The 22,993-nt window shown below is 34.9% G+C and overlaps 1 protein-coding gene across 5 annotated transcripts in view; it reads left to right on the plus strand.

The window, feature by feature from the left end:
- AP3B1 (adaptor related protein complex 3 subunit beta 1) overlaps positions 1-22,993 on the plus strand; it is a 227,628-nt gene that overhangs the window by 46,060 nt on the left and 158,575 nt on the right. For all 5 annotated transcript variants that reach the window (XM_046666494.1, XM_046666495.1, XM_046666496.1 and 2 more), the window contains exons 4-6: positions 11,425-11,520; positions 12,133-12,293; positions 14,422-14,488. In XM_046666494.1, coding sequence (XP_046522450.1) covers positions 11,425-11,520; positions 12,133-12,293; positions 14,422-14,488 — 324 coding nt within the window. The remainder of the gene's footprint in view (positions 1-11,424; positions 11,521-12,132; positions 12,294-14,421; positions 14,489-22,993) is intronic.

A 22,993-nucleotide genomic window follows, 5' to 3' on the forward strand; every position in this document is an offset into this window, starting at 1 on the left:
ATCTAGGAAACTGATGCTTAGTCCAAGGTCATGAGGATTTATTGGGTTTTTCCTAAGTCTTATAGTTTTAACTTTTGTGTATAGGATCATGATTCATTTTGAGTTAATTTTTGTGTATGATGTCTCCGTGCAACTATTCATCTGCTTTGTGTCACTGTACTTTTGTCATTTCTAGAATTTCTTATAAATTGAGTTATTCAGTATGGAATCTCTTGTGTTTGGCTTCTTTTACTTAGGAAATTGAGATTCATCTATGCTGTTTTGTGTATTCACATTTTGTTCCTTTTTTTGCTATAATTTGGATATTTCACAACTTTTTGTGTGTGTGTGAGGAAGATTGGCCCTGAGCTAACATCTGTTGCCAGTCTTCCTCTTTTTACATGAGCAAGATTGTTGCTGAGCTAACATTTGTGCCAGTCTTCCTCCATTTTATATGTGGGATGCTGCCACAGCATGGGTTGATGAGCAGCATGTAGGTCTGCACCCGGGATCCAAACCTGCAAATCCCAGGCCTCCAAAGCAGAGTGCGTTAACTTAACCACTACACCACTGGGCTGGCCCCTACAATTTTTTAATTTGCCAGTTGAAATACACTTGGATTGAATAAAATGCTATGTGTGGGCAGATATTTTATTTTTTGGAGGGTAAATGTTTAGGAATAAATTCGTTGCATTGTCTGGGGAAGTATATGTTTAACTTTTAGAAAATAATGGTGTATAGTTTTTCAGAGCAGCTGTAGCATTTGTATTCCCACCAGCAACGTATGGGAGAGCCAGCTGGTTTGCACCCCTTCCAACACCTGATCTCATTAGACTTTTTAGCTTTAGCCATTTTGGTGGGTGTGAAGTGGTATTTCATTGTGCCTGTAGTTGCGTTTCCCTGCTATTTAGTGATGTGAGTCTTTCTAGCCAGTCATCAAGTATGAAGATGGTCTTGGTGGACCCCTAGCACAGGGCTTTTTAGATTTTCTATTTCTTCTTGGATCTATTTTGGTAATTTTTTATTCAGGAAATTTATCCATTTCATCTAGGTTGTGAGTTTATTGGCATAAAGTTGTCAATATCCTCTCAGTATCCTTTTGCTGTCTGTAGCTTCTGCTGTGATGTTTCCTCTTATTCCTGGTATTGGTAATTTTTGTCTTCTCTTTTGCATTTTTTTTAAGTGTTGGCTGTATACATTCTAAACTTTTTACAGTACAGTTATATTTAATATTGCACCTCTTCACATAAAGTATAGAAATCTTGCAACTACGTACATTCATATTGCTCCTGTCTTTTATGTTTTAGTGATTATATGTCAGATTAAAAACATCGTAAGACAATGTAATTTTTGCTTTTTAAATATTTGTGATTTATGAAGAAAGTCAGAGAAAACAGTGTTTTTATTTATTCAGATGTTTCCTGTTTCCAGGCTTCTCTCTGTAGCCTGAGGACGCAGGCTCCTGTCGGTGCGATGTCCTCCTGCCTTCGCACCCTGCGTTGGCTTTTCTGCAGTGCAGGTGTGCTGCGGCTGGGTTTCCTGACTGTTGTTTGTCTGAAAGTGCTTCCGTTTTACCTGCATTCCTGAAGGATTGTTTCATTGCTCATGGAATTCCGTGTTACTAGTTTTTGTCTTTAATGCTTTAAAGTCTCTTGCACCCTCCATAATTTCCTGTGTTGTGTCCCTGTGAATTGGATCAGTACCCCTTATGTAATTTATCATTTTTCTCTTGATACATTCATATTTTACTCTTTATCTTTTACGTTCACTTGTCTTGGTTTGAGCTTTGTGTTCATTTGGCTTGGGGTTCGTTGAGCATCTTCCGTGAATTTTTGTCTTTGATCAAAATTAGGGAATTTTTGGCCATTATTTCTTCAGATAATTTTTTGCTCCATTCTCTTCTCTTTCTGGTATTGAAATTCCATATGTTGTGTTGTTTGATATTATCTAACAGTGTATGAAGCCTTTTTTGTCTTTTTATGTCTTTTTTGTATTCCTCACATTCAGTAATTTTTATTCATCAATTTTCAACTTCACCTACTCATTCTTCCATCGTTTCCATTTGATTGTTAAGTACACTCAGTGACTGTTTTATTTTAGAATTGTATTTTTTCATTTTAGAATTTCAGTTTGTTTCTTTTTTATCCTGTTTCTTTGGTGACATTTCCTATATTCTTTATTAATTGAGAGCATGTTTTCTTTTACTTAATTAAGAAGAAGTGTAATATCAGCTCTGAAATCCTTGTCTGCTAGTTCTACCACCTTGTTTATCTCAGGCTTGGGTTCAGTCGATTTTCTTTTCTGTGTGTATGTGTTCTCTTTTCTTAGTTTTTCATATTTGGATAATTTGGAGTTGTATTTTGACATTCTGTTAAATCTTGGAGATTCTGTATTCTTTTATTTTTACTCCACAGGTGGTGTTTTGAAGGCAGTCATCTTGACTGGGTTAAATTGCAGATTCTGTTTCTTAGGCAGCAGCTTCAGTCTGCTTTCATAGTTTTTCTCTTTTGCTGCGCTACCTGAAGTCTGTTCTACACTTGTGTGGTTCAGGAGTCAGAAAGGGGGTTGAGATACTTGAGAAGCCCGTCTCCAGCTCTCTCCCTTCTGGGGTTCTCCTACTTTCTTCAGTGGCTGTGGTTGTCCTGGGCTCAGTTTTTTGGTTCCTTCGGCCAGAGAGACTGGTTTGTCCATCAGTGCCTTCCCTTGCACTTCATCCAGCATTCACTTAGTCTCAGCAGAAAGCCATGGAAGTGCGAACTTGCTTTACACAGTGCACTTTCTTACCATCTTTGGGTGTATACTCCTAACCGTTCTGTCTGCTGCTGTCTCATCACCAGGGCCTTCAGGGCTTTTTGTAATATCTCCAGGGTTTTTAGTTTTCTGGTAGGATTTTATTCCAAAATTACCAGAAGTCCACTCATGTATTAAAGAGATTTAAAAATGAGCTGCTCCAACTAAAATCTTTTATATGTTCTCTCATGTTTACTATTTCTGGCCTTCTTGATTCCTTTGTGTAAGTGCAAATTTCAAATTTGGTATCATTTTCCTTATGATTAGAGGACTTTCTTTAACATTTCTTATTTTAGTGGTAATGAATTCTCTCAACTTTTGTTTTAAAAAGTGTTTATTTTGCCTACAGTTTGAAAACATGTTTGCCTGGTAACATTTACAGTTCTAAGTTTACAGTCTTTTCCATTCAGTGTTTAAAAAATGTTTTCTTGCTTTTTGGCCTGCATGGTTTCTTATGACAGGTCTTCTGTCATTCTTATCCTGTTTCTCTGTGTGTAATGTGTCTTTATTTCCTCTGGTTGGTTTTAAGATTTTCTCCTTAGCACTGGTTTTAAATTTTGTTGTGATATGCCTTGACGTATTTTTCTTCCTATTTATTCTGCTTGGGGTTTGTTGAGCTTCTTACATTTGTGGGTTTATGGTTTTCTTAAAATTCAGAAAAATTTTACCTATTACTTTTTAAAAAATGTATTTTCTCCCTCCTCTCCCCTTCTGACAGTTCTAGTACACATGCAGTAGATTAATTGATACTGTTCTACAAGTCACTGATGCTGTGGTCACTTTTCTCCCAGTCTTTTCTCTCTGAGCTTTATTTTGATAGTTTCTACTGCTATATACTCAAGTTAACTGATCTTTTCTTTTATAGTGTCTAACTGTTGTTAATCCCTTCCAGTGTATTTTTCTTATCTGCTATTATATTTTTCATCTCTAGATGTTTCATTAGGTCCTTTTTATATCTTCCAGTTCTCTCCTCAACAAAGTCATATTTTTGTCTACCTTCCTGCACTTGAGGAGCATATTTATAATAGTTTTCCTGTCCTTCCACTAGTTCCATCATTTCTGTCATTTTGAGTGTTTTCTATAGATTGATTTTTCTCATGGTTATGAGTCATATTTTCCTGACTTTTTTTATATCCCTAGCAAATTTTGATTGGCTATTGAACATTGTGAAATTTATGTTGTTGGTTGCTGGACTTTGTTGTATTCTTATTTTTTTGGTGAGGAAGATTGACCCTGACCTAACATCCATTGCCAGTCTTCCTCTTTTTGTTGGAGCAGATTGCCCCTGAGCTAACATCTGTGCCAGTCTTCCTCTGTTTTATATGTGGGATGCCACCATGCCTTGATGAGTGGTGTGTGGGTCCACTCTTGGGGTCTGAACCTGTGAACCCCAGGGCTGCTCAAGTGGAGCATGCAAACTTAACCATTATGCCATGAGGCCAGCCCCATGTTGTATTTTTAAATTGAATTGGGTTTCTTTAAGTTATATGGAATCATTTGAGTCTTTCAAAGCAGCTTTTAAGCTTTGTTGTGGGGATATAGAGACATTTTTAGTTTATATTAATTTAATCCCACTCCTAAGGTGACGCCCTTTGTAGGATTCTACTCCATGATCCACATATATTTATGAGATATTTTCTCAGACTGGTGGGAACTTGAACTCTTCCCAGCTTTTTGTGATCTTTGAGATCTGCTCTGCCTACCTTTCTCGAGTTTATTTGTATCTCGCCTTAGGTAGTTTCATCTTGCTCATGTGCATGTCAGTGCTTAGCCTGAGACTTGCTGGCCCCCTCTCCAGGGTGCGTGCTCTCTCTCCTTCTCTATCTCTGTGAAGTTCCCTCTTCCCTGTTACTCTGCTCTGCGAATTGTAGCGACCTTGGCCTCTGTGAACTTTGACCTCTGTCTCCTTGGCATAGTGAGTCTTCTGGATTCTGTTTGAGTTGCCTCCCTTGCCCTGGTAGCTTCACCCTCAATTGTAGGGCTCACCTTGATTTTTGTTCCTCTCTTGGGATTCACAGCACTGTGCTGCCTGTTTTCCAACATATGACAACTATTGTTGCATTTTTTTCCCCTAGTTTTCTGTTTGGTTAAGGTAGGAGGGTAAATCAGATCTCTCAGTTACTATTATTTTTAAATTATAGCTGTATATCAAAATCTGTAACTGTTTTTAAAGCTTTAAAGGATGTGGAATGTTATTGATCAAATAAAAACATTGGTCCCAATTTTCCCTACTTTCCATGAAGAATTTTCACTTTGGAACTGCTGAGGTACTTAAAAATTCCCTGCTGCTTCTCCAGCCTCCACCTCAGAGTCCCGCAGCGGTGCCTCACAGTGCGTTACAGCCAGGTATACTGAGGGAGCCACAGAGCGTTGGCGGTTTTACAGTCAGTGCTGAAGTGTTTTTAGTTTTAAAAACAAGGCACTTTCGAATAAAAAGATTGCATAGATACAGGAAAAAATAGAGTGAATAAAATAGCCATGTCCTGAGAATGGCAGTAGAATTTTTTGTTTAAGTAGGGTGATAAGATCAGCCAGGTCGCACTTCAGTTGTGTACTACAGACACAAAGTTGAAGTGAAGTAGACGCTTAGCTGTTATTTTAACACTGTGGCAGTGGATGGTTGCTATTATGTCTCTAATAGAAAGCAACTTAGCAATTTATCTTACTTCATGTAAGTTAAATTAGTAGTTTAAATAAAAATCTAGAAAAGCAAAGGTGAAGTATATATTATACAATTTCTAGAGTACACATTTCCATATATAAAAAGAATTATCTTCCAGTTCCTATTATTTTCCCATCATTAGAATAATTGATGTTATAGGATTTTAAAGATATGTACTTTAAACCACTTTTTAGATACGTTGTTGAGTATGTTTCATTTTTTCTATTAGTAAGTACGTTAAATATTTCAGATAGGTGAATTTTGCTGCCAAAGTGAATAGCCATCGTAAAGTCAGTTTCACTAATTTGGGTAAGTTAAAATCAAAACTCATGTATACTTGCTGCCAATTTAAGAACTAGATTGAATTTATTTAATATTAGACTTGATAATATTAGACCAGACTTAAATGGCTCTAGAATTAACTGTTAAATTAACTCTAGACTTAAATAGCTTGATAAACCATTCTTTCTTTCCAAGATTCCAATTAATGGGAGAAATCTAGACTGAACACATAAACTGATAGTATTTGGAAATTTTACTCATGATTAAGTTAGTAGATGCTTGTTAAGCACTGTTGATGTGCTTGTTACCATGTCTAATTCTGAATTGATAATTTCAGGAGTTAAACAGATTCCCTTTGATGTGTTATGGCCATGCTATCTGAGCGTCTAATCTGATGTGTACCTTAGTTTTATGGCCTTTGATATAAGAAGGTCCAAATATCTGAAAAAAAATCAAGATTTGACTTAGAGAAATTGTGAGATGTGGGTAGAATTTGTCTTAGTGTTATCAGGAGTAGAGTCTCTCAGCAGCAACAATAATTGCTAACAATAAAAAAATGCCATCTAGGGGCCGGCCCCGTGGCCGGGTGGTTAAGTTCCCGTGCTCCACTGTGGCGGCCCAGGGTTTCACTGGTTTGGGTCCTGGGCGGGGACATGGCACCGCTCATCAGGCCACGTTGAGGCAGCATCCCACATGCCACAACTGGAAGGACCCACAACTAAAATATACAACTATGTACCAGGGGGTTTTGGGGAGAAAAAGGAAAAATAAAATCTTAAAAAGAAAAAGCCATCTGTGCTAGGTTGTTAGTGCCTTAGATATATCAGCTCATTTCATCCTCAAATACCTCTGAGGTTGGTTCTGTTCCCTTTTTTATATATGAGGACAGGGTAGCAGAAAGGTTAAATTATCTGACTAAGGTCACACAGGTAGTATATAGCAGAGTCAGAATCCAAAGCCAGGTAGGTTGGTCTCAGAACCCATCTTACACCCTTCCCCTTTTAGAGCCATCCTTCCTGTCTGATGATTCCTTCTTCCTCTTTCCACCTTAGTATCTTTGACCCTTATCATCAACATCTGGAATTAACTCCTCTTGGGGAAGTATCTGACATTGTTAGATGTGGGTAGAAAGGACCAAGTCCTTAGAAACTGGTAGTAAATTAACTAGTTCCCTTTAGAGTTCTAAGTAGTCTTGTTGTTGTAAACAGACAATTCTGTACTGTTTTTTTCATTCAAAGCTGTTTGTGTTGTTCCGATTGTTACAATAGTAGAACTTTCTATTTGTTCATCTTTTTCCTTTACACTCAGATTCTGGTATGCTCCCTAATGTTCTGCAACAAAAATGTCACTATAAACATAATTATTGGTCTGTTTGTTTGGGTTTCTTCTTGAAATACCTTGTTAGTTTCTTGAAACATGCTTTATCTTCTAATATTGTGGGAAGACTGAAATAAGCTTCTTAAAATTTATGTTCAGAGAATTGATTGATGTTTCGTTGTTATGAAGTGCAAAATTTCGTTTTTACCAGTACATGCTGCCTTAGACACAGTTGAGCTGTATGTCATCTGCCATTCGATGTCACATAATACCAAAAGTACCTAGTAAGCAATCAGTGGTTATAGTACAAAAATAATCAAAGGTTTAGTCAATAACTCATGAAGTTTGATGTACTAGTATTGATAAACTAATTAAACAGATCTGCCTGTGTTCTCCCAACCTACTGGGGCTCTGCTCTGATTAGCTTTACAGCGAGGAGTGTTGTAACATTGAATGAAAGTAACTGATCGGAGGATGGTGTAGTCACGGAGCTTTAAGTACTCCCATTTCTAGTCACAGAATGGTTTCAGGGAAAGTAGGCTTTCTCTGCACACCTGCAGCCAGTCAGTGCATAGGCCTCTTGTGGTCAATATTGATTGATTCTTATAACAGAACTAGAACAAATTTAGTGTTTTGCAACCTTCTGTGATTTAATATTGTTATACTTTTTGCTATAACAGTCACAAAAATCCTTCTCCAATAGTGAGTAATTACAGCAATGCCTGCTAGCGCAGCTGTGGTTCAGAATGTTTCAGTGTCAACAGTATAAACCCCTGGATATATTCTGGAGTTCATTATTCAGCTTGAAAAGTTGGCTGTACAGTTACTTGTTAAATAAAGATGTTGCTGAGAAATAAATCACAAGAAGATGAGGGGATGGGTGTCCTCTAGGCCATTCTTCTTTCCAAACTTTCCAGAGAACTGTAGACTGAGACCTGAATATAATTAATAGGGAGAAAGAATATTTTAAATGAGTAATTAAAAAAAAAATCCTCACAAGGTAAAGACTTTGCAGGCAATCTTCTTAATATCTATCATTTCCTCATAGTATATTGGTATCCTTCTAGATGTCTGTTTGATGAATTATAAGCATTGGTGGTAAGTTAGATCCTAAATATAGCAATCTAATGGGAAATGTCTTAATTTTTCTCCCTCTACCGTTGGGCTGTGATGTTTCATTCAGCTGATAGTTATTGAGCTCTTACTGTATGCCAGGCAATATGATAGGTCCTGGGAATATACAGATGAATAAGGAATGTTTCTTGTACTGAATGACCTCATATTTAGCCCAAGGATTTGAGAAATATCTTACTTAAATACATCTTGTGTGTTGATTTGATATATTGAAATTGCCATAAATCAGTTCACTAACAAGTGTTAATTGCTTTTTGGCACTGTTGTAAGCTTAGGAACTTTAAAGTCTGGTTGGGGAGAAACTCATTTATATCTCAAACAATTAGATAAGTGCTTCTTAAACTGTAATTTAAGAATTTTAAAAATTTGTATTTCCATTTAAATATAATCTAAAACATTGGGTATGTTTTGGATCATTTGGTTGTCATCTTAATATACTAGTATCACATAATTTTGGAACTCATTTGTGTTCTGTGTAAGATCGCTTGGTTCTAAGAGATGGTTTAAAGAGTCCGTGGACTTTCAGGGGCCTAAGTGGTTGACCTGATCTGCAGGTGCTGGCTACTGGGTGAGACTGCTGTAGATTGATGGGTGCTCAGAGGTGTGTTTTTTGGAGAGAGTTTGTTCTTGATTGGCTAACATTTAGAAGCAAGGGGCTGTCGCAGATTGGTTGAATTGCAAAAGCTTGTTCATTTAGTTTAGCTGAGTTTTTGTTGATCTGTTGAACAGGTGTAAAGTAGTCTGGTGCCTGTATGTGGCAAGTGCCACAGAAAAAGCTGTCTTCCTTGGAATGTGGGAACTTAAAAATCTTTTCAGTTGGAGATTTTTTTTATAATGAAGAAGTTTAAAGTACTTTTATAATCAGAGAAAGCACTATTATTTTGTGTTAGAGGACATCTGGAAAGATGAGATGAGAAAGTGAAGGTTACTGGTTAAAACCAACACCCACAGATAGTCACTGTTAACATTTTCATATGTAGGTTTCTCAGCTTTTGTGCTTACCTGGTTTGAACCCTGGTTCCTCATTTAATAGATGTGCTGTCTTGATCGAGTTACTTAACCTCTCTGTGCTTCAGTTTCGTCACCTGTACAATAGGAATAATAATACCTGTTCGTTGAGTCGTGACTATAAAATGAATTAACCTGAGTAAAACATTCAGAATAGCACCTGGCACGTAGTTAGTGCAATATATGAGTATCTGCTATTGTTACCATATTATGTCCATTCTAAGACATTTATTTTCTATTTTAAAGTTTCTGCAGTTGGGACTTATCCTCACAATTGGTGGTGACTTATAATTGGCAGGGATTTTTGTTCCTTTCTATGTGTTTCATAAAATAATGGTACATCTTACATTTGATGGTGGTCTTAGATCGAAAAAATACAATATGTGGGTATCGCTTTTTATTAATACAGAAGTGAAATTATACAATGCATACTATTTAGCACCTTTAAAATTTTTACAAGGACATATTTTCAATGTGAACTATAGATTTACTTGATTCTATATAGTGACTGCATACTATAATGTAATATGAATGTACTGTAATTTATTTAACTGTTCATGTATTTATGGACATTTTATTCTTTCATTTTTGCTTTTGTGGAAGATTTTGATTAGTAGAACTTGGGGCAAATTAGGGCGATAACCTGAGTGGAGATTGAGACCAAAAATGCAAGTGAAATTTGGGGACTGTTCCTATGTGACTAGAAAGGAAGTTTGGGTCAGATTATGGGCTGTATTGAGTACTGAATTAAGGATTTTAGATTTTGTGGATCCATTTAACACTAAAGAGTAATTGTAAATCAGTTTTTTGTTACTTTCACCTGTAACGCTATCCATATAGTATAGAAGAATGGATTGATATCAACTTAAAATGGTATGTTTGGTATTTTTATTAATGGTGATGAAGATGTACAAGATATGCTTATGAAGTTTTTACTTGTGTTCGTGAAATTGTGAAGAAAAGCAAGATAGGTTGGATTATAAATTAAGGTCTAAGATTATCTTAAGAGGGTGCCGTGATGGGGTGAATTTAAGTTGTTGAAAATTTCTATAGGTAAATGTAAGGTCTTGCCCTTCTTTTAAAAGAGAAAAAATCTTCACCGGGGCAATTACTCAAGTATGGCTGGGTTTGGTCAGTACTAGTACATTTGGGGAAGCTGTATTGTTAATTATAACAATAATTGTAAGAATTAGTTGTATCAGTGGAAGTGCCTCATCTAGAACAAAGTCTTAAGTTTATTCTGCTTAGACTTCATTTGTAGTTTGGAGTGCCACGTTGAGAGAAATATAGACAAATTGGAGTGAGTTCAGAAGGGAGCATGCAGGGTGGTGAAGGACTCAAAGCTGTGCCATGTCGAGGGACATTGGAGTGCGAGGCAGTGAGGCCGTGGCACTGTCATTGAGTCCATGCTGGCCTGCTAGCACTATTTTTCCTTTCCATCATCTGTTCCAGCTACTTCTCATATCTTCTGCTCTTTGAACATTCCTTAAACTTTTAGGTATGTATGCACTGATATATAGTAAAATTAATCAGGCAGTGGTATCCAAAGGTAATTGAGAAGGAAGACAAGCCATGAGCAGTACCAGAAGGAAACAGTGGATGAATTTCTAATTCTAGAATTTCAAATTCTAATTTTCATTTAATTTTTCTTTTCCTTATAATTTTGTTATAAACTTAGTGATTAAATTGCTTTTAAAAACAGCTTTCAGAATACACTTTGAGCCTTTTGTAATTTTTATTATGTTAAATTGATATTTTGTCACACATTGTTCTTGCTGGGCTGAAAATATCCTGTCCTGTATACTGGACGTGAATATTACCGTAGATGCAGAGATGGGGCTCCAGCACCTCTGGACAGATGAGGGAACATGGGCTCCCCCACCATATACTTGGAGGACACAGCCCACGTTCTTTCTATTATGTGTATCCTTCATTTTGAAAATACTTTTGCAATTAAGTTAATATTTGACTATTTTTGTATGAGTTTCACTTAGAGACTTTTTATTCCCTTTGAGAGGAAGGACATCTTGGTAAGATGTTGCTATTGCAGAGTGATTATTAAAATGCTTACTTCACAAGCTTTTTCTGTTGCCCTTCATTATCCTACAATATATTATCTTTATTTTACAGGCTAAGCTATGACCAGGTTCAGGTATTTACTTTGGGAAAACTGAGAGTGGATTTTGGTGTAGAAAACATTGAATTTTTAATTTTCACTCTGGCTAGGATTAAATGATTTTTTTTTTTAACAGATCAAGAAATTAGTATATGTTTACCTGGTCCGATACGCTGAAGAACAGCAGGATCTGGCACTCCTGTCCATAAGCACTTTCCAGCGAGCTCTGAAGGTAAGTAATAGAGTGAGCAGGAAATAGCTGCAAGGTCCCTACACAGTTGAAGGTGTTTCGTTTAAAGAAGTGGAGCAATAATCCACTACATGACACAGTAGAGTTTTGAAAGAGTTAAAAAGCCTCTCATGGTGCCTATTCAGTACCCTTAGAAAATAATTTCTGTACCCAATTGGACCTTGCCCTGTATGGATTAGTTTCTATATGTTCCTTTATGTTCAATATAATCATTATCATGCATCAAAAAACTCATCATTATACCGACTAGTTTTTGAAAGTGTGCAAAGAGGGAACATGACTTTTGTAAAGATGAAATTTATGACCTGAAGCATTTTATTATTATTAAACTAAAACCCCAGCATGTTTAGTAATAAATGATCAACTAGAAGTATAACCATTACTTTTCTTGTTAAAACATTATTCAGAGAAATAAGCGTTTATTTAATTCTTTTTCCTTAGCCATTTCCATATACTGGTTGTTTGTTTTAAATTAAGTAGCTTTCGTTTGCTACTGTTATATCGCACCCTATATGCACCTATTAACTGTATCATAAAAATTCTTTGAAATATTGTAAATTGAAATCTTGATGAATATTTTTGCACTGTTTTTAGGACCCAAATCAACTAATCCGTGCAAGTGCTTTGCGAGTTCTGTCGAGTATTAGAGTGCCGATTATTGTGCCTATTATGATGCTCGCTATTAAGGAAGCTGCTGCTGATCTGTCACCATACGTTAGGAAGAATGCAGCCCACGCAATACAGAAACTCTACAGGTGAGTGCCTTGTTAGTAACACCGAAGAGCTCTGATGTGACGTGGAATGTTAGGGCATGTGAAATCTGATTTTGTTAGCTCTTACCATTAGTCTGTCCTTATACTAAACCCAGTGAATGTGGCCCCCCCCCCCCCCCCCACCCCAATCCCTGGAACATTCTTTAGACATCTTTAATTTTGTTTTGGTTGTAGAGTTTTTACTTGTAAGCCTATTAGGACCTGTGATAATTTATAGATTTTATAACCTAAAGATAATCAGAATTTGAATTCTCATTTATCTAATCTCTCTCTCATGTACACATACACATATATTGTTAGAAAATTGAGATTTTTTTTCTGTTTATTGTAGGATAGAAACTTAAGTGGTTATTCTCTTAACTCACTTTGTTTTCTCATCTTCCTTCTTTGGTCCTGCTGTTCCCTTCCTTGTCTGATTCTTTTGCGGAGCTATTTTATTAAATAATTTTTTAAATACTGATTTTTAAATAAAGCACCATACCACATTTGTAAGATATTTATTAAAATATCATATGATGCCTTGATCTATGTGGAAAACATATTGCCTAAATAAAAGAATTATTATCTGTAATAATTTGGTATTATTTTCTGTTACTGTTTATTCTACTCCCCAAACTTTCATTAAGATCATTTTGTGTTTCTGGTGTTGTTTTATGTATGTATGAAAATGGTACAAGATGGATTATCATATATTTGAGGAAAAAAATTAACTGTATGCCACATAATTAAAGGCAATTTATAATTGAATAAGATGTTGGTATATGATGTATCTGTGTATACAAAGGCACGCTAACAATGCCTTTGGTAGGATAGGGCTCAGATTATCATAGAGGGTTTCATTATGTAAAGATGTAATGAAAAGGGATTACTTAGGAAAGATTGCTCGGAGAAGGGATCCTGGAGCTGGAATTTGAAAGAATTCAAAGGTTTGGATGTTCAGATAATTATAATGGTTAATAATAAACTTAAATAATGTTTGTAAACAATAACTCGTTTTCTTAGGTCAACTGTCAGACAAAGTTACACCATGCTTCTCACTCTTTATCTTTTCTTCTTGTAAACTTGCAGAATAAGATCCAAGCCCACTGTGACAGTTTGAAAGTCCATCCACTGGGCTCTGTTTTACCTCGCGAGCCTCAGCTCTCACTCTCCTTTCCTTGAACTCACAGTCCAGTAGCTCAGTCCTGCCTGTTAGTCCTCTACGTAAAATGTTTTTGTCTCATTACCACATGTTGTTCCTTCTTTGGTCTCTACCTAGAAAATTTCCTCTTTTCTCCAGCTCTAAAGTCAAGTTGTTTAAAATTCATCTGAGATGTCACTTCCTATAAGAAATCCTCCTCAACCCTCCTGCCTCCATTGGTGCCCTTCCTCGTTGTGCTCATAATCCCTTATACATGTTTCTGTTGTGCGGGGTGATTATGTTTGGGGCCATCTTTACTAGATTCTGTCTTATCTTTGTATACTCGTTGTTTAGCTTCTCAGTAAATGAACAACAATTGAATTCTGTGCCAGGAAGAAATTATATTGTTATCAGTATTTCAGTGCTTAGAGCTGCTATTAAGATGCGTTTCTCAATTCTGTACATATGTAAGCCTTTGCTTATATTTCTTGGTTTTAGGTTTATGTAATGTGTATCCATCCCTGTGTATCCATCAGGGAACTAGAATGATATAAAATTTTTATTTGGAAATTCTGTGTATTTGTTTTTGACAATTATATATCCATAGTCAAAAGTGATTGCTGTCCTGTTATTTTTTCCCATAGTTAAAAAAAGCGGTGGTGGTTTATCTACTTGGAATTGCTTTCTAAAGCTTTTCCAACTTTTTTTTAGAAGTGAACTTGTTCTTTAAATACTTTCTTAATGGTATTGGTATCTGGGTTTAATTAATATGAATAACTTTAGAAAGAAAGATTAGGATACATTTGGGAGAAAAACCATCCAATGTTACTTTAAATTTGTTTTTTTTTGTTTCTATCTTTATATAATTCTTTATATAATTCTCTCCCTCCCCCCTTTTAAAATTTCTCAATGTTCTTGAAATGATTAACTTCTTCTAAAGTTAGAATTAAAGGAAAAAAATTTAGTGTAAGTTTTCTTGTTATGTTTTAGCCTTGATCCAGAGCAGAAGGAAATGTTAATTGAAGTAATTGAAAAACTTCTGAAGGATAAAAGCATAGTAAGTAATATCTTTTCATGTCAAAGTAAATTGTGCTTTATTTACATACTGTTGTTTTACCATTGTATACAAATTTGGTATAATTATTCTTACTGATTTTGAAATGATGTAACTATTAATGGAGCTCATTAAAATCCTTGAAGAATAAAAATGTCCTTGTAAAGTGAAGGATTGCATTTGGAATTTTAGTTTGTTGCATGTTTCTTCATCAGAGTCTGACAAAGAGCAAGTTGGGAAAAAAAATCCTTTCTTTAATCTGTGGCTAAATTGTTGACTACTTTTGGTGCCTAAGTTTTTATTTCAAGCATTGATTTATTAGGATTTTTAAAGGCTGAATTACCTGGAAACAAATAATTGTTTTAAAATGAAGATTAAAGAGATATTGAAAAATTAGAAGAGTGTGTTTTATTATTATAAATGTGTTTCTTAAAAAAAATACTAAAACATTCATATTTACAAGGCTTTTGTTGTCTGGTAAGAATGACCTTATGGCTAACATGAGTCATCTTTTGGGAATGTATGTGTCTCCTCTTACCTTCTCCACTCCCATTCTTTGTGTGTAGCGGTAATGAGACCTAGGAATAGTAATGGCCCATGGGCTCTGTGAGCAGCTCTTTGGACAAGCTGGTGTAATGATATCTTTGATGGAGGCTTCTGTGCTCACCTGCATGGTTCAAAACCATTGAGGAAAAGGATTCCAGCTCATTGTAGGATGATATCACCTGGGAGCATGTAATATCTGTGTATAGCAGCTTTCGAATACAGTAGCCACTAGCCCCATACAGCCATTGTTGTATGTTTAGCATATGGTCTATACTGGAGAATGTTCAGTGTGCACTTGAGAGAAATGTGTATTCTGCTGTTGCTGGATGGAGTATTCTGTAGTCATCTGTCAGGTCTAATTGGTTCACGGTATTGTTCAAGTCTTCTGTTTTTTTGTTGATCTTCTGCCTGGTGGTTCTATCCGTTATTGAAAGTGGAGTATTGAAGTCTCCTGCTATTATTGTAGAGCTGTCTATTTCTCCCTTTAATTCCATCAGTGTTTACTTTATATAGTTAGGAGCTCTGATGTTTAGTGCCTATATGTTTATAATTGTTCTTATCTTCCTTTTTTCATTATAAAATGTCCCTCTATCTCTAATAATGCTTTTTGTTTTAAAGTCTCTTTTGTCCAATATAAGGGCAGTCACTCCAGCTTTCTAATGGTTGCTGTTTACATTAATATATTGTTTTCCTTGCTTTTACTCTCAATCTGTTGGTATTTTTTAATCTGTGTCTCTTGTAGACAGCATATAGTTGGATCTTGTTTTTTAACCCAGTTTGACAGTATGTGCCGTTTGATTAGATTGTTTAATCCAGTCACATTTAATGTTATTATGATATAGTTGAATTTACAGCTGCCATTTTACTTGTTTTTCTATGTCTCATATCTTTTTTGTCCCTCATTTCTCCTCTACTGCTTTCTTTTTACATTAAATGAATATGTTCTATTGGACGTTTAATTCCTTTAATGGGTTTTTCACTATATATTTTTGAAAATACTGTATTATTCATGAGATTATATTTGGAGATTTCATTCGTAGGCCACCCAGCAAATTTCTTTTAGTCTATAATGTAGCAGAAATCTTCACTGCATTTCTTCTCTAGTGTTTGGCATAATGTAGAAGGTATGCGAATATAGACTTGCTCAATAAATGAGACAGAGAAAAGAAATTTGATTCCTTTTTGTCTTCTGCATTGCATACTTGTTATCTGCTTCTAGGACCCAGATATGAAATCAGTATTATTGATAATATGGTTAGCTTGATTTTTAGTAATAATAAAAAACATTTAGTTTCTTCTATGTGCAAGACGTTTGCTAAGTACTGTGGAGAATATAGTAATATCTACAATAAACAGATCCTTTATTTTAAATGTAGTTTACCATGATTTCTGCTACATTGTAGACTAAAAGAAGTTTGTTGCACGGCCTAAGAATAGAATCTCCATATATAATGTTTGCATCTCTTCTCAAACAAGATAACATCACAGGTGGAAACTACAGTCTTTGGAATTAAACAGAATTGGATTTGTGTCTGAACTTCTGCCACTTAATAGCTGTGTATGAATCCTTCATAAGTTTCAGTTTCCAAATTTGTAGGGTTTATAATTTCTAATGTACAAAGCTTTTGTTTGTGTGGAAAGAGCTATTGTATATAAAACCCTCAGCAGAGTTCCTGATGTCATAAAAGGGGGTTGATAAATATTCCAAATAAGAAATGAATGACTCAAAAAGGAATGTAAAAGATGATTCCTTTGTAAATTTGGAATATCCGTTCTTGTTTTCTGACCATTTATTTCTAAACTACAGTAGAAAAAATACTGACTACTTGTTCATAGTAGGTATTTAATATTTGTTGAATGGTTGTGGAATTAATTTGTATATTCTTGGTGATAGTAATTAGATGTTTACTGTTGTTTGTAAAGTTTTGCTTCTCAAATGGTGTGTGTCATGCTCAGTGTCCATAGGTAGATTTTTTGGGGCCTTTGATGGTCTGTCGTTTATAAGGCACTCCTTTTTCCTCAAGTGTTATTTAGTACGTTTATTTTAAAAAAATTAAAAACCCATCTGTATCTATTTTTCTATCAATATTAAACTGCAGTAGTTCATACTGATTCCTCTGATTTCAGTGCAACAGCACAAGGTTCCTTCTAGCCTCCTACCTTTTCAACTTCCTTCAACATTAAGAACGTGGCTCCCATTATCCACAATGTCTTTACTTAGGTGCTCAGTCCCGGCATGCGGAGAAAGTGTTGTTTCAGAATTGCCAGCATGTCCCTCTGTGGGGAGTGGTGAGATGGGGACTACTGTTTGAGTTATATGTTGGTTTAGAGTTGTATTTATCTTTAGTCTTACTTCTTTGATGCTGTTGTAAATGGAGATTACTTTATCATTATATCCTTGACCTTGTTATATTGGTATGTAAAAAAGCTATTGATTTTCTGTATGGTAATTTCATATCCTGCTTCTTTACTGAATTCTTGTAGGGTTGATTTAGTTTGTCATTCATTCTCCATGGTTTCTTCTAGAAAGAGTCATCTGTAAATAGAGGTAATTTTACTTCCTTTTTTCTAATTTCTGTGACTAATAATTTCTCTTGTCTACTTATCTTGGCTTCTACCATTCGTACAATGTCCAGTAGTAGTAGAGGTGGTGGCATCTTTGCCTTGTTTCACTCTAAAGGAAATGCCTGTACTACGCATTAAGTAAGATGCTGACCCTGAGGATTTTCTCTTTATCTTTGAAATATAATGTTTTACATGGTGTTTCAGGGTTCCTTGATGGGGTCAGTTTTTTCCTGTGGGTCAGTATTTACCCAGTGAGCCTTTTCACAGTGTACATTCATAATTTACATTATTTATGGCAAAGTGTTTTTTTTTAAGATTATGGCTTTTAAATATTAATTCTGTTCAGTTGTTACTTTTTCTTTAGAGATTTCAATTATATGTAAATTGGATCTTCTTTGCCTTCTTACATTTTAACCACGTTCCCTCCAAACCTTTTTACTTCTTTTGTTTTGGTGAGGAAGATTAGCCCTGAGCTAACATTCATTGCCAATCTTCCTCTTTGTTTTTTTTTCTTTTTGCTTGAAGAAGATTAGCCCTGAGCTAACATCTGTGCCAGTCTTCCTCTATTTTGTATGTGGGATGCCTCGACGGTATGGCTGGTGAGTGGAGCAGGTCTGTGCCTGGGATCCGAACCTGCAAACCCAGGCCACTGAAGCTGAGCGTGCGGACACTTGGCCATGGGGCTGGCCCCCCTTTTTACTTCTTTACCTCATTTTTATTATCTTGGGTTTTTTTCTATTTTTCTTTAATGCCCCTTATTAAATTTTTATTCAACTATGTTCTTCCAGGAACACCTTCCAATTTAATCATCATATCTGATTATTGTTTTCCTCTCAGTTTGTTTCCTGGTTTCAGTCAACTCCTGTTTCGTTTCTTCCATATGTCTTTGTTCATTTCTGTTCTCTTTTGAATTTCTGATTCCTGTTCGTTTTTCCAATCTTCAGATGCTTCTTTGAGGGGCACTTAATTCATTTTGGAGTGTTGTGTCGTAGTTTTCTTTTGCTTCATCACTGACTTTTTTGTGGTAATACTTGTGATTGCTTGCATCTTTACATTTCTTTGGATAAGGTTGGTGGTTTGAGTTTGAGGTGGTTTGCAGGATTCCTAGTACAAGAGCACACTCTCTGTCAGAGTAGCAAAGTATGTTATTTTATTAGGTAGCTTTTTTGGGGGAGGGCATGCATGGGAAGTGGCATATGTCCTAGGATTATTTAGACTTTTCTTTCTTTTTCTTTTTGATGAGGAAGATTGTCACTGAGCTAACATCTCTGTGAATCTTCCTCTATTTTGTATGTGTGATGCTGCCACAGCATGGCTTGATGAGCGGTGTGTCGGTCTCTGCCCAGGATCGAAACCAGCAGACTCTGGGCTGCCGAAGTGGAGTGTGCCAACTTAACCACTATGCCACTGGGCCGGCCCCTATTTAGACTTTGTGTGTGTGTGTGTGTCTTGTGGGATCCTAAATTTCCTCCTATTCTTTTTTCTGCCACCTTGTAATCTGCACCATCAGGAATCTTTTGTGATATTTTCACATTTTCTAGAGTACTCTTTCTCTGTATGCTGTTTAATTTAGTTCTCTCTTATGCCATCACCAACTCCTGTCTGCTTTGTTTTGGGCAGTTTTTTCCAGACTGCCTTAGGTCTTTGTGAAGTTTTGTGATATGAGCATGAAAGATAACTCTGTGGGATTTAGGATTTATTTTTCTATTTACGTGTAATTTGAAGTTTGGAGATCTCTGATTTTTAGTTCTGCTTAGGACATAGGTTTTTGTCTTTTTAGTTTTTCTGGGTTTGGGTTGGGAGATTCCAAATTACCCAGGTACCATTAACTTGTCTACCCAAGATTTAAATTAATTATGTTTTGAGAATGTTTTCTGATTTTTCCCCCTTTGTATGATTATAATCTGTTGCAGAAGGTTAAAAATATTCCTCTATCTATGTAGGTATTTATAGATCTTATCTTTATTGTTACTTTTCCTTCTCTTGTGTAATACTTTATTAAAGGAAGACAGCTATATTTTGTCTCTCTCCCTAATTGATAACATCAGCATTGACATTTAAAATCAATAAGAATTTCAAATCATTTTTTGCTTAAAAATTTCTCAGTTAAATGAACCAGGTCTAATTTATTTCCACATTTTGAAGAGGAATTTTTCTGTTATCAGCAGGAGCTTCTTGAGATCATTATGATGATGACATTGCTGTTGCTGCTGATAAATGTAAATTTGAAAAGTGTTAATCTATTTTAAAACTTTTCTTCATTTAACCTCTGTTGATATTGAGATATACCTTCTGTTGCTTCTTTTAGCCTACAGGAAGGTTTTCTTATAATTGAGATCTCAAAGAAAATTAGTTCTATAATTCTCATTTTAAGGAAAGATGAAAATATAAACATATTAAAATAAAATGGTTTTTCCCTTTTACTAGAGAAAGACCAATATTTGTCATATGAATAGTCCTTTTGTAAAAATAAATCCCTCGTTTTAGGACTATAGTTCTGATCATATAACTGGAAGAACGTTTTAGTGTTTCTTAGGTAACTGTCGTCTGAAGGCATCTGTAAGTTTTAAAGGATAGAATAGAAACCTCACAACTGTAGTCAATGAAATTGAAAGGGAATATTTTATCTATATTCTGTCATCTCCATTCGACTGTTCTAAGTTTTCTTTATATAATTTCTTCATTGTAATTCCTAGACTACTATTTTCATCCTGTGTTCTCCATTTAACATATGCTAAACACTTTTCTTCTTTACTACAAACCTTTCCTAATGTTCAGTTATAAATTCATTTTTTAAATTTATAACACTTTCTCTTGTTTTTCTTTAAAATGTGGAAATCCATATTTGTTGGGCAGTTTAAGCATAGCAGTGGACAGTCTCTCTTATTTTAGAGCATCTCAAAAGCGGGGTGATATTTATTTCCTTTTCCTTTAGGGTTAGTTGTAAAGAAATCCTTTGGATAGAATTTAACTTTCTAAAAGTAAACAGTTTCTTCAAAAAGAAATTGGTCCATGCCTACTGAAAAACTGAGTTTTTTAAAATATTTTTTTGATGATAAAGTTTCCTCTCCTTAATTTAGCTACAAAATGATGTTTACTGAATATATTGGTAGTTCATAACTAAACTGTTGGGGTAAGACACCTTTTTATAAGTTATTGATTTAATGTTGGTAAAAGCTTCACTGTTATGGGCAAAAAACACACCTCTGAGTTTGTGCAGATGTTTTATTGTGATAGATCTATTATCCAGCCATTAGAAGATAAATGACGGATCTTTCCCATTTTCCATGCCTCAAGAAAATTGAAATAAGAAGAGGAATATCATTTGGGCTGTATGATTAGGGCAGTTTGGATGGCCATTAATTTAAGAGAAGAAAATCTTGGCAGCATTGGCCAACTTGGACCACATTATCAATCAAACCTTGGTGCACTTCTTGTGATGACCCAGCACTCTCAGGTTTTTGCAACGTTAATTAGAATTCATGACAAAATAGATGCAAGGAAACATTTTGTACCCTTCATAATTTTATAGAAAATTTATTGTTATTAGAGGAACCATTTGCTTAGTGTGATTTTTTTCATTACCAGCTTGTCAACTAGCATAGATAATCTGGAGAAAATATGAACTCCATAGATGGGGTGTCACTTTTGTTGATGGTTCATGTAGTTTACCTTGGAGCACAGCTAATGGCTGAAGTTCATAGCAACAGCACAGAAAAACGTGGCAACCAAGGGAAGATAAATGAACCATGTTTATTGCTTTAATATAAAAAATACATAAATGGAAAACTGCATTTGAATTTGATGAGCTCATTGCTAGTTTTGTTGGAGTGATTTATTTTTCCCCTTATAAAAAAAGCTACTATTGACACAGTGAGATGGAAATTAACTGTCTGTTTTTGGGAAACCAATATTTTTGGTTTTAAAGTCTGACTAGATCATTTTATTTTAATTCTGGAAGTTTTATAGAATATTGAACATTTAATAGAGCAAAATTATCAATTCTGCTGGCAGTGTTTAGCCTAGGGTCAGTTTGTTATAACCATACAATGAAATATCTAAAACGGTCAGTTTTATTTTCTGAGGATGCTTTTTCTTTACATTCTTCCTAATTATTTTTTTGTTTCTTTAAACTTTTTTGTACTTAAGTAGTTGTTTTCTTTTTTTTTCACGTTATTTGTTAGTATTTTAGAATTATTTTGTACCTATAGCTCTTGGTTTAATAAATTTAATACCATGTGGTAGCTGATTTTCCTTTTAATTGTTTGGTGTCTGCTAGATACTTTAAAAAAAAGAATCTCTAGGCTTAGCCAAAATAACTTGATTTCATATAGTATTTCTTAAACTGAAGCTTTGTTGAATTGCTATTTCAGTTTCACGGATTATTTTTTCCTAAGTGATATTATTGATTTTTGTACTTTAACCCCTTTACCAATTGATACATCTTATATTAATATAAGATTAACATATAGATAAAAATAGGTTAAGCATTGATATATTTTACAAATACGAAGTTATTCTATAGTTTGATGTCATAAACTTAGTTGTTTTAAGAGATTTTTAAATGATATTAATTCTGACATTTTAGAAATATGATTATCACAGAATATAATTTTTGAAGAGTGATTTATGCAGAAGATATCATAATGTGGAGTTGAAAACATGAACTTAACTTCCTTTCCATATCAATAGCAAATAGAAAATTATACATATAATACATTTTGATTTAGTTCACACGAATAATCAATTCTGTGCTTTCTCGATTAAGGTGCATACATGCTGGGCCCAGCAGGCACCAGTACGTGGGCAGGGCTGGAGTCAATAAATGCGGCTGCACGTTTGTGCTGGTTGGTAATTCATAAAACCCCCACAGGACTGGAAACTTGTTTAGCATAATAGCAAGTCTATATTCTGAGCTGTTTTCTTTCAATTGTATTGTTGGTTGCATATTAATAAACTAAATGTCAGCCAAGTAGAGGGACAAACACTAAAAATATGAATATCATCGTATCTAATATTTTTCAAAAAGTACCATTTCAGTAAGTTATATTTCTATTTAATTGCTTATTTTAAGTCACTGGGGAAATTTTAGACACTAAAATGAAGATCCCTAGTGTTCAAAAGGAATATGATATTAATTTACTTTTTCAAAACCGTATTATGTTGTTGGCTAACTGCACATCTATCAGTGGTACGTATATGGAAGTATTTGTGTATTAAATATTCAACTTAGCTTGTATCTTTATACCGAAGAATGTTAACTTTACCACTTTGCAAAAGCATGACAATTCCAAAAAACAGCATTTATAGATCATCAACTGGTCGTGGAGAAAGCTACGTTTTGTTGACTATATATTGTTTTAACTTATACAAATTGTTATATAAGTGATAAGAATG

This window comes from Equus quagga, chromosome 7, assembly GCF_021613505.1.
Source record: "Equus quagga isolate Etosha38 chromosome 7, UCLA_HA_Equagga_1.0, whole genome shotgun sequence".
Classification (NCBI taxonomy): Eukaryota; Metazoa; Chordata; class Mammalia; order Perissodactyla; family Equidae; genus Equus; species Equus quagga.